The sequence below is a fragment of the Piliocolobus tephrosceles genome, chromosome 6 (assembly GCF_002776525.5).
Source record: "Piliocolobus tephrosceles isolate RC106 chromosome 6, ASM277652v3, whole genome shotgun sequence".
NCBI lineage: Eukaryota > Metazoa > Chordata > Mammalia > Primates > Cercopithecidae > Piliocolobus > Piliocolobus tephrosceles.
The window spans coordinates 128329372-128341789 of NC_045439.1; the positions used below are offsets into that span (position 1 = coordinate 128329372).

Here is a 12418-nt window from a genome sequence, read left to right on the forward strand (position 1 = left end):
CCCCTGAGACTCTGTGGGGTTCTCCGAAGAGAGGCACACTGTGATTTGACAAATGTTACATTGCTCCCTGGAGAACCCCTCCCATGTGACAGGTCCTGCTGACGTGAGCGTCATCTTCTCTGGGTAGTCTGGGTGGGTAGTCTGCGTGATATCTCCATGCGCTTGGCTCAAGTTGGCTGTGGCCTTTTGAACATCACCACTTATGCATTTCTCCTTCCTTCCCCCTCCCGGCGTGTTTTGGTTTCTAGAGCAAACTGTTGGCATAAACTTTTTGATTCTAACTTGTAAATCCCAGGGCCAGTTTATTCCTCCACTTACCCTTAACTCACAGAACACATGAAAATGTTATCTTGTAGGAGTGACTCCTCCAGCCCAGGGACCCTCGAGTCATCTGTGGGAACTTGTGTGATTCTCTTACCAGAGACAGCATCTCCTCCCAAAGTCCAGGATCCTGGAGATGCCTGAGAAACCGAAGCCAAGGACATCTGTGTCCTAAGCTGTGGTCTCATTAACCCTAGGGAGCAAGGCCCAGAAGTAGCCTTTCCTGACTGTGACCCATAACCAAGAAACCCCATCACAAAGCAACAGCTCACATGGCATTATAACACACAAACCAACACAGAGTTAGCCTGCAAGGTCGTAACTGCTGGATGACTCCCAGTCCACAGAAAACCATAATTGCCGAGGGGAAAGTCTGGAAGGCTTCCTCGGAGAATGTGCCAGCATATTCACTGCTTGGGCTGGCAGTGGAAATGAAGGTGACTCCCCACCTCAATCCCAGCCCCTTTCCCCTCAGCCACTCTTCTGTTGCAAGAGGTTAGGATTTTCCCACCCCCACTTGTGTTTTTGATGTTATAGCTAAGAAGGCTTTGTCTACACCAAGGTCAGGAAGATTTCCATCTTAGTTTTCTTCTAAGAGTTTTATAGTTTTAGTGCTCACATTTAGCTCTTTAATTCATTTTGACTTATATGTTAAATGTGGTGTGAAGTAGGGGTCCAACTTTATTATTCCTTTGTAGTTACTTTTCCTTTGTCACATCCTAGACTCTAAGACATTTGCTCCTAAATGCTGTTCACCCGTTCAGATCACACCCATATCCACTTAGGTTTGCAAGAACACAAGGACTTGTCAGTGAGCCTGAATCTGCAATTCAATATCCGTGACTATGGTTGGTGTATGGGCAGACGCCGGTTGCTTTCTTGTGACTGACAGCTTGATGTTCCAGCAATAACTGTGACAGTGTTTGGTAGTTGAGCAGTTGGTGGGAAAAATGGAGCCATCTCTCTCAAAGGCAGACCCTGTAAGGTTGGACTAATGGGCAGCAAGGCCACCAGCTGCAGATGGCTTATATGCAGCAACTTACTGCATCAACCAGAGTTTATACAGTTGTTTGTTGTTTATTCCTTCAATCTAGAGAGGATTGAGTGGTCAGCCCCGAGATAAAGAGTTACGAGCTTATATCATGTAGTTTTCTACTGAAAAAGAAACTAATTAAGCCTCTTCACCCAGTTTTCTCTAAAAAATTATGCTTCTACTGAGAAAAGGAAGAGAAAGAAGACAGATGAGCACCTGTGTTGCGCTGGCATGGCTGGGAAGATGGGTCACAGAACTAGTGGATGGGAGCCTCTTCTCTGGATAAATTAAATGAGCTGCTCCGGTTTCAGAAGAACTCATTATACCCCTTCTTTTTTTTTTTTTTTTTTTTTGAGACAGAATCTTGCTGTGTCACGCAGGCTGGAGTGCAGTGATGGATCTCAGCTCACTGCGACTTCTACCTCCCGTGTTCAAGTGATTGTCCTGCCTCAGCCTCTGGGGTAGCTGGGACTATAGGGACCTGCCACCATGCCTGGCTAATTTGGATGTTTTTTTTATGTCTTGTTTTTGTTTTGTTTTAGAAAGAGTCTTGCTCTGTCACTCAGGCTGGAGTGCAGTGGTGCGATCTCAGCTCACTGCAAGCTCCACCTCCCGGGTTCATGCCATTCTCCTGCCTCAGTCTCCTGAGTAGCTGGGAGTACAGGCACCTGCCACCACACCCAGCTAATTTTTTGTATTTTTAGTAGAGACGGGATTTCACCGCGTTAGCCAGGATGGTCTCGATCTCCTGACCTTGCAATCTGCCCACCTCAGCCTCCCAAAGTGCTGGGATTACAGGCGTCACCACCACACCCCACCAGTTTTGTATTTTTAGTAGAGACGGGGTTTCACCATGTTGGCCAGGCTGGTCTCAAACTCCTGCCCTCAGGTGATCTTCCCAGCTCAGCCTCCCAAAGTGCTGGGATTACAGGTGTGAGCCACCGCGCCTGACCCACACCCCTTCATTTGTACCCTCTGTGTTTCAGATATTTTTAAGAGTGTGTTTGTTGTCAGGGGTGTAGTAGAGTTGGAGTGAGCCACCATTTAGGACACAAGCACACACTTGTTGTGAGGGGTGTAGTAGAGCCTCTGTTTCCCCATCTATAAAATGGGACCAGTCATACTCGCCAAGCAAGGGAGGGTTGAGTGTTCAGAGCAGTCTTGCCCATTTAGAGGCACAACTAATAAATTCCAGTTGCCTTTCTGCCTCCCTTTTGTTACAAGAAACTATGCAAACATGTGGAATTGATGTTTTTAAAAATTTTTAAATAAGTTCTGTGATCTGTGGAGAATTTTAAATCATAGAAGGCTGGATGTGAAAGCCAGTGAAAGCACCACTGCAGGGTCTAAAAGCCTCACCTCAGCCTAAGGGAATTCCGATTACCTTGGAAGATTCCACAGCATCAGCACTGAAGTTAGCAGCGTACTGACTGCTGAACTGTAGTGTCACAGACCTCAGTTTTTAATAAATCAATACAGAGAAAACTAGTTTTTCCTCATTTCTTGACAAGCACCAGCATGAGGATTTGGTGGGTTTTTCTAGCTTGGTGCCTTCTGCAGCCTGAGATGGTGGAGGCATCTCTGAGTCTCCAGGGCTCTGTCTTCCCTAGACTGCCGTTTCTTTTTAGTAACAGGGAATAGTGGTGGGCTTTGTTTTCTGCTGAAGCTGGATGACTTAATTACCGTTTATTCCCCCCATAGCTCTTATTTTACAACAACCTGGGATTTTCTCCAGACTTTGTTTTGTGCATTCTAAGCATTTCCACCTCATCTCATAAACACACAGCTCTTGTGCTCTGTTGTCAGGAGCTGTTTCTTTTATGTGTTTTTCCTTGCTCAGTTTTATGACCAGGCTGGTCACGATTGGAATAAATCATTAAAAGCATTAGACCTTAATCCACCTTTGTGCAAGAGCATTTCTTGTAAATAAACTGATTCTTTGTTTTCCAGTTAAAAAAAAAATCATCTGCACCTTGGAAAAATTAAAATGCAATTATTGGAAGGCTCCTTGCTTCACTGTTCCTCTAGCATTGCACGTTACCTAATTAGAGTGGAAAGTCAGGGCTGCCTCCTCCGAATGCTGAGTGTGGCTGAGGCCAGGGGGAAGTGTTTGTGTGGCATGTGAGGTCTGCCAGTTCTGCATCAGAGCCCATGGCGGGCACACTCAGGACAGCAAGCTCAACACATCTGGCCTTACTCTGTCTCCCTTCCCCCTCACCAGGCAACTTCTCCAGGGTGTGCAGATCTGATTGTTTCTAATTGATTCGTTGACCCAGAGAGGCTGCAGCCAGGGCTGGGTGGGCACTGCTGGGTGTGTGTCTGAGCGTGTGCATGCACCCACGTGGGCCACGTGCACATACCATCAGAGCTATGTAGCAGCATTCCACCTACTCACTGGTAGACTTGTAAAAGCAACCCACAAAACATTTTTAAACAAAACCAGAATAATGACCTTGAAGGTACTGAGAAACCACATTGCATCCTTTCTGGTTGTTCTTTTCAATAGTCTGCATTGCTGGGTTCTTTTCAATAGTCTGCATTGCTGGGTTGTGACATCCACGTGGCCACAAAAGCATCTTGAGGCAAAATAACATTTAATTTGTCTTTTATTTATTTTTAACTAAGCACATTGCATGTTTCCAAATAAAAATAGACCCACAGTGAGGTACCTGGGCCCAGTGTGTGGAACATGAGCCCTGGAGCCACACCTCTGTGGAGCCAGGCAATGTGAGCTTCCTCTGTGCCTCGTGGAGAGGACGAGGAAGGAGGATGTATTAGTCCTTTTTCACGCTGCTATAAAGATACTACCTGAGACTGGGTAGTTTATAAAGGAAAGAGGTTTAATTGACTCTCAGTTCTACGTAGCTGGGGAGGCCTCAGGAAACTTACAATCATGGAAAGTGAAGCATGATTACATAATTACACCTTCTTCACAGAGCAGCTGGCACCTTCTTCACAGTGCAGCTGGAGAGAGGGGGGGAAATAACTGCCAAACACTCCTAAAACCATCATCTCTCATGAGAACTAACTCACTATCCCAAGAACAGCATGGGGGAAACTGTTCCCATGATCCAATCACTTCCCAACAGGTCCCTCCCTGGCACATGGGGATTACAAATTGAGATGAGATTTGGGTGGGAACACAGAACCACACCACATCAGAGGGCCCACCCTGTGTGTGGCTAAGCTCCGCACCAGTTTGATTTGAACATCAACGAAGAGGATGCTGGTTTAGCTCTTTGGGAGCAGGGAGGAAGGGTCGTTTTTAATGAAATGGTTCCCCTGTCCCATTCTCCCCTGCCCTCTGCCAACTCCTTCCCTCCTGAGACATCTCAGGCAAGTTCATGGAAGGAGCCCTTGGAATGGAGCAGTGTGCAGCTCGACAGAGGGACAGCCCATGGTGGAGAGCAGGTGCTCCTTCCTTGGGTGGTCACAGCCCATCCAGGGCATGGGGCTGATGGGCAGAGTCCAGCTGTGTTTAGCCTCCATCCACCCCATGGCGCTATGCCAGCAGAGCCACTGCCCACCCACGCCCAATGTGACGGCACAGCCAGGGGAGTACTGAGCTCCTACAGCCACCCCATTCCACCGTCCGCTTGTATATCACACAGGGGCATATCGAGGAACTGCCCTCGGGGTTAAACGCCCATGGGAGGGCAGATGTCAGGTTTCCTAGCAGGCCCTGTTGAGAAGCCCTGCAGTCCCTGCTGGGTGAGACATGTCTTTCCTGGGTGCAGGGAGTGCTGTGGTGGGGAGCCCTGGAGGGTCAGTCCCCAGAAGTGTGGCCAGCATGGGCTTGCCCTCCCCACCCCTGCTGTGGCCACCCTCCCAGCATTCCCCAGAGGGGCTGGCATCCAAGGGCCCCGTGTCATCCCACGCGTCCCTTTGCCAGAGCCACCTTCCTCCCCTGGAAAACGCCTGCTGCTCCTGCAGTGGCTGGCCTGCTGTCCCACCAACACCGCCCATCCTTGGGACGCAGCCTCCACTGCCCTGCATTGCATTTCTCCTGGTGTGTATGGTTCGGATTTCCTGTCTTAGAGTGAGGTTCTTAGGGGCAAGCACGTGTGTGTGGAGACACACATTTGGCTCATGGGCTAGTCCTCACTGAGGACTTCAAGGCCCTGGCTCTCCCAGCGCTGGCTCCACTTTCTCTGGGTCTTCCTCTCTCAAGGGCTCCTGAAGCATTTTCAGAACATTCTGCACAGCCTTCTGGGGCTTGCTGTCCATGAGACCCAGCACAGACCCCGGCTCACGCCCGGGATGTGCAGTGTGAGGAGGCGCTTCCTCCCTCTCAGGGTGTGCGGGCATAGGGGCATTGCCTGAGAGTCAGGGCCTCTTAAACCTTGTACCCTGCGTACCTTGCTTGGCTGGCCTCACTTTGTCCCAGCCCTGGGCACTGAAGTTAGACAGATCTGGTGTAGGATCCCAGCACTGGGTGCCCATCCAGGTGACCTTGAGAGAGTTACCTTTCCTTTCCAACCCTCAGTTTCCCTCATCCTGGGTCATGAGGATTAAGTTAGGTGCTATGAGTACACTACTCAGCACTCCCCCTGACGCGTATTAGATGCCTGATGGATGCTTGCGGTGGTTATTGTTTTTGTTGGGTGAACACAAAAGCATCATTCACAAACCCTTCCCATATGGGCTGAGACTCATAGTCAGCATTGTCCCAGTGTGCCTGCCTTGATTGTGTGTGACTTTGACCGTGCGTGATGTTGACCGTGCGGACTTGCCTGGCGAGACCAGGGCCTCCCACGTTCTGAAGAGGATGTGTTTTGTGTCTCTGCTGCAGGAATTGCTTACTTAGGAGGTGTGTGCAGTGCTAAGAGGAAGTGTGTGCTTGCCGAAGACAATGGTCTCAATTTGGCCTTTACCATCGCCCATGAGCTGGGCCACAAGTAAGTATCAGACTCTGTGTCGTCTTGTTTTCTTTCAACCCTTTTTTGAATACAGATTTTTCACTTGAATTCTGTAAGTTCTAAAACAGTGCTGCCCTATGCCTTTGCTGCTTCTGCAATAAAGGACCCAGGTCAGTACACTAGGGTCCCAACCCTCAGGGACCCCACGAGATTACTGCACTGATTGGCTTGGAGAGTTGAAATGTTAATTTGATGTGCACATCTATTCCTAAAGCCAACAGAGTAGAGAGAGGTTCTTCTCAGGATGTCCTTATTTCGTTGTACTTCTTTCCGGGATGAGCATGATCTTTGATTCGCTCCAAGTCTATTATTCACATAATGGGATGGGTCTTTATACTATTGACTTTCCATTTCCTTTTCTGCCAGTTCTAAAGTCTGACTTTCTGAATGTAGAATTTAGTGTCTTAGTTTTGAAGAATTAACAGCTGTGGATGAGAGTCTTTGCATGCAGCGATTCTTCTCTTTAGGATGAATTAACCATAGAACCTTAGAGCATGCCTTAGGGGGAGTCCGAGGCAACCTCCTGGAGGGGTTGTTGAGTGGCTGGCCCCAGGTTGTGATCTCCTGCAGGAAGCCTCAAGTGGCAGAAAGCCAGATAATGCTAAATATGTGGTCTGAGGGTTATTCTTTTTCCTAGAGTAGATGTCTGTTTTATGTTTCTCTGAAGGAAAGATTGTGATATGACTGCTTAAGAACTTAAAAGAAAATTAAATTGAGGAGGCCAAAGCATGCGGAACAGTGGAAAGGTTTATACTGGATTGAATAGAACATAATTAAATGGAAATCTAGTACTTGGGGGAAACTTATTGTAAAGGTTTCCTAATGACCTACACAGTAAGATGCCTGGGGTCTAAACTGTTAACTCTAGTTTTTATGAGAGTAAAGTTGATGTATAAGAAGGAGTATAAAAGCAGTTGTTTTTCTCAAGCGTTTGCCATATCTGTGGCTTTACTTTTTGTTTGTTTGTTTGTTTATGAGTGATGCCTTTTAATGAGTTTATATTCTGTTCACTTTTTAAAATGCTGGTCCACATCCACTGAATTGATTTTATGACCTTTTTGTTTTGCTTTTGCTTTTTTTTTTTTTTTTTTAATTATACTTTAAGTTTTGGGATACACGTGCAGAACGTGCAGGTTTGTTACATAAGTATACACGTGCCATGGTGGTTTTCTGCACCCATCAACCTGTGATCTACATTAGGTGTTTCTCCTAATGCTATCCCCTCCCCTAGTCCCTCACCCCCACAACAGGCCCCAGTGTGTGATGTTCCCCTCCCTGTGTCCATGTGTTCTCAGTGTTCAACTCCCACTTATGAGTGAGAACATGCAGTGTTTGGTTTTCTATTCGTATGTTAGTTTGCTGTGAATGATTGTTTCCAGCTTCATCTATGTCCCTGCAAAGGACATGGACTCATCCATTTTTTTGGCTGCATGTTTTTGTTATTGTTTTGGTTTATCTAGTGCCATCTTAATTGTTTCCATTCCTGTAGAGGGGTTTGGTAGTTGGCCTTTCCCTACCTATTGTGTGTCATGATGTGAGTAGGAACAGAGAGTGGAAATAATGTTATGCGCATTTCCTGGGGTAGGGAGGAAATCCCATGTTATTGACCCAGCACCTGGTGAAGCAAGATGACAAGTTGTCTCTGTGTACACAGTTGTCTCATCTTGACTCTATTTTTAAAAATACTGGTGACAATTCTTTGCCCATGCTGTTTTTTAAATGAAGTTCAACTGCATTTGTATTAGTCAACTGCATTTTAAACGAAGTTCAACTGCATTAATTTGCAATTAATTAATTGTATCTGAGTTCTTAAAATCCTGTATCCAAGAGTGATCTGCTGGGGAAAAAAGCCATAAATCAGAATGAGTTTGGCAAACATCTTCCCACCATCAAGGGACCGACCCAACCAGCATGCCATAATACCTAAGAATCAATTACCTAATCATTATGAGGATGCAGGGATATCAGAGTACTTACCAACACCCAAGCTGTTATGAGCCTTTGAATAGTCAATTTAAATAAGGTGAGTTGAGCTATAGTTACATGAACTGCAATGTCCCACGCCAGCATCCAGCAGCATGGCACATGCTAAGTGCCATTTGCACATATGTGTGGGCGCACACATGCTGCATGGAGGTCTTTTCTCATCAGACATTAAAAATACAGAGAGCCATTTTCTCCCTGATGACCTGTTCGAGTGTGCCGGATCAAACACTGGCCTCCCTGCACCGGAGGTCTGCAAAGATGAATGGTTAGATTCAAACACACTTTAGTACCCTTTAGCTATAGACTGTTTAGAATTTCTTGGAGGACTCTTTATAGCTTGCTATTCAACTCTAATTACCGACAAAAACAAACACCTTATTGTTAATCAAAGCCAATAAATCTTGCTAGCATTTGGCCCTCCCCCTCTTAGGGTAATTACAGGTTTCCCAGGGAAGTCTGTCAACTTTGATTAGTCACAAGTGTTGGGAAGCAGATCCCCAAGGATGAAGCCATGTCCTCCCCATCCGCAGGCCCCTCTGGTTGCTGGGCTGTGGTTCCAGGCTATATGGGCTGCTGGAAAAGGCCAAGACCAACCTGCACGCTCAGCGAAGTCACCGGCCAGGCTGTTTCACAGATGCAAAACCTGAAAGCTGTTCTATATTTTGGAATACAGTGGATCCACTAAACTCCATACTCCTTAGCTTATGTGAAAAAAGTCTGCAGGTGGCTCACCCGCTGGTGCCTTACCATGGAATGTGGATAAAGTGAAACATTTCTGGAGGGAAGGTATCTGCGTGTGTGCCTTTGCACGTAGCACGCAAAGGTGCGGCTCTTCTGTTTGTCACCTAACGTGCTTCATAGGGCGATTGGTGTGAGCAGCTACCCTAAAATCTGATTGTCAGGAAAAAAGTTCCGCCTCTGTATGAGCTACATGTTCCACTTATCAAACAATGAGTTGCACAGATTAACATGATTTTGTTTCTGCGTTGGCTGTCAGAAAACACAAAGCTAGATTTAGGGCTCATTTTCAGCAATTAACTCATCTACATCCTGGAATTATATTTTCCTCCCTCTTCTCTTTCTAGTGTCTCTTGTATGCATGGTTTTATTTTAAATAGTTCAAACATAATTTATTTGGTACAATAAACGGGCTCTAATCCAATTTGCAATCAAATAGGTCCTAAATTATAATTAAATTTAAAGTTCTTGCCATGGTAATGTCAATAATGCTGCTTTGGCCATGAATTAATAACATACTAGTGATGTTTAACTCGGATCAGATCTCTCATGTATTGAACACCTACTATGTGCAGGGTACTGTGTGAGATGCTGTGTGTTTATCATGCCATTGAGTCAGTCCTATGAGGTAGGTATTATGTAACTTTTACTTTACAGGTTAGGAAACTAGTATTGCTTCTTTAAAATTTATAGTTACTACTTAATATGATTTGGGATCACTTATATGATTATACATACTGCAATAGGCCCATTAAAATAAGGATATAAATTACATGAAATAAATAATAAAGAAGAGAACTTGTAGAGTCAAAAACCAAGGTACTCTCAGTTTAAGGGAAGTAAATGTCCATGTGTATAGCTGCTGCTGGCTGACCAAGGACAATGACCATATCATGGAGAGAGGTTCCCTAGGACACTTGAGTACCATAGATGAAATTGACAGCTTCTTTTTTTTGAGACCAAACAATGGGCCAGTTATTTAATTAACATAAGTCTGAGACTATTAGAATGAAAGCGATGCCAATGAAAATGATCAGTAGTTTTGTGGTTTTCCAGAAGCATGGAACAGGCTCCATTTACATACTAATACATAAATGAATCTGAAATTTTAAAGCTCCCTGCCTGGGGCCTTCTCAAGGATCCTGCCTCATCTATCATCATTAACTTCCTTGTAATCGCTGAGCTGAAGCTGTGGATTCATTAGATTAACAGCTTTCTGATTCTCTGCCCTGACAAAGGAGCGGGCTGCAGAAGACTCCCCCGCTCTGCTGTGGACAGGAGCTGGGGGATGGCAAGTCCTGGTGCAGGTGCTGTGTGAGAAGCTGTGGAGGGGCCACCCTTGCTGCTGCCTAGAGGCAGAGTCCGAGCTGAGCAGCAGTCATGCTGACAACAGCCTGGAGGTTCCTAAATGCAAACCCATGCCCTTGGTTGCCTTCTTGCCCATGAAAGGCTATTCTGATGGGCAGCTGTGTGCTACCTTTGGGTTCAGCTAGTAATTAGAAATCTTGGCAGTGTTAAGTGTGAGGAAGACAGCTGTGTCCCTTTCCATAGCGGTAGCTTGAGAAATGCACCTTAAAGTGAGTGTATTTAGCCGGGGTTTCCTTTTGCCTTTCTCCATCCCGTGGTGATCGTTAGAAAGCAGCAGCCCCTGCACATGGGAAGATGGCTACAAAGGCATCTTTTACTGGCTGATCCTTGTTAAGACAGGATCCATGGAAAGGGGGCAGTTCCTTGAGAGAAACAGCCCAGCTGGGATGACACGCCCCAGGTTTTCTCCTTCAAGAAACCAGGACAGGGTGCCTTGTCCTGGATGTCAGCATCCAATATGCCAATCACAGTTTGGTTTTAAAGAGAAAGAGGAAAAGCCAGAAGTAAGCATTTGTTTCTCTCAGGCCCCTGCTTTTCAGGCTCAACTCTGGTTGGTCATGGCAAGGACTGACCCCTGATGATGGGTAGAACTGTGCTGACTGCCCATGAGAAAAAGCAAAAATAAAACCCAGATCAAGGAAGGAGTTGGCAGTAACTTTAGTGTGACTTTAAAGTGACTGGGTGTAATGCAGCTGTTGGAATTGTAGCATTTGTTGTTGGCTGTGATTTGGAAGCTCCAGTATAAAAGAAAGTGCATAACTCTATGAAGGCTGCTGAGAGTGCCTTGTGTTTCGAGGGAAGTGGTTCTGGTATGCTGCAGCTAGGTCCAGGGGAGGTGCCTGGTAGGAGGAGCTGGTCCTAGTGCAGCTGCAGGCAGGCGGGCACAGAACCAAGTGTCCACTGGTCGTTCTGGGCCTAGGTAAACCCAGGACCCTGTGCCCGCCTGCATCTCAATCAGGTAAGGCAGCAAGCTCCTGGGAGATGTCTAGAGACAGGACCTTCTAGGTGGGGTGACAATAGAAGGGAGGGAGTCTGCTTCGTGCACCATCCACCACCCACTCAGAAAAACAAAAAGGATATATCTTTATATAGAAAAATAAAAAGCTTTCTCATTGCGGAAAATAAACCTCTGCCTTTGTTGAATTGAGGAGTGTCTGTTAGATAAGCCTGAACCAGACCAGGGTTCAATAAATGCCTGACCTTGGGAGCCAGCCCAAACCATGGAAGGTCTCCAGCCCAAGTGGCACCAGCGCCACGCATGTGCTCAGCCTCCTGCAGCCTCTCCTTGGGGAGGAGCTTCTCCAGAACTGCCCCTCCTTGGGTTTCCCCTGACATGCCTGTGCCCTTGCTTTGGTCAAAAAACCATTCTCTTTCCATTCTAGAATTGACCTCTCCTGTAGTGGAGAGGCCAAGCCTGTGGCCTCTGGAAAACACTGTCTTGACAAAAGCTGGGAACTTGGCATAGATGATGCCTGGCAGTGATGCACAGGAGGCGCACTGGGTGTTTAGAAATGCAGTGGCCCAGCCTCACCCACCATTGATTGATGCGCTCGCTCTGGGGGAGGAAGCTCAGGAAGGCTTTCCAGGAGATTCCTCACATCCCAGGTGGAGAACCGCGGAAGACGCAACATCGGAGGGGTCTCGTTGTTGCTCGTCTGATGCCCCCAAGGCCCCAGTGCTGGGGAGCCAACACTGGGTCTCCTTCAGTGCTGAGCCCGGCTATGCTAAAAATAACCCGCCTGCTTCACCTCTCTCTCTTGGTCACCCTGAGTTCCGTGCGCCTCGCCACTTCCGAGTGAGCACTCAGGACCCAGCCATTCTGAATGTTGCTACCATAGACGGGCTTAGTCCTATCTCTACTCCGTCAGCTCCCAGGAGACCTCAAGGAGGGCGTGGCACAAAGCGTAAAGTGACCTGTGGTGAAGCTACTGGAAGAATGGGCCGGGCAGAAGCCTGGACCCGGATGAGGCAGGAGAGCAGGTAGAGGGATAGGTGGGCCCTGCAAGGACAGAGGGCAGGTGGGGATGCCACCAGGTGCAGGTGAAGCTCGGTC

At 47.0% G+C, this 12418-nt stretch overlaps 1 protein-coding gene across 2 annotated transcripts in view; it reads left to right on the plus strand.

Moving 5' to 3' along the window:
* The window catches only part of ADAMTS17 (ADAM metallopeptidase with thrombospondin type 1 motif 17), a 361470-nt gene that overhangs the window by 134144 nt on the left and 214908 nt on the right, over positions 1 to 12418 (plus strand). For both annotated transcript variants that reach the window (XM_023193603.1, XM_023193604.2), the window contains exon 8: positions 6147 to 6252. In XM_023193603.1, the coding sequence (XP_023049371.1) occupies positions 6147 to 6252 (106 nt within the window). The remainder of the gene's footprint in view (positions 1 to 6146; positions 6253 to 12418) is intronic.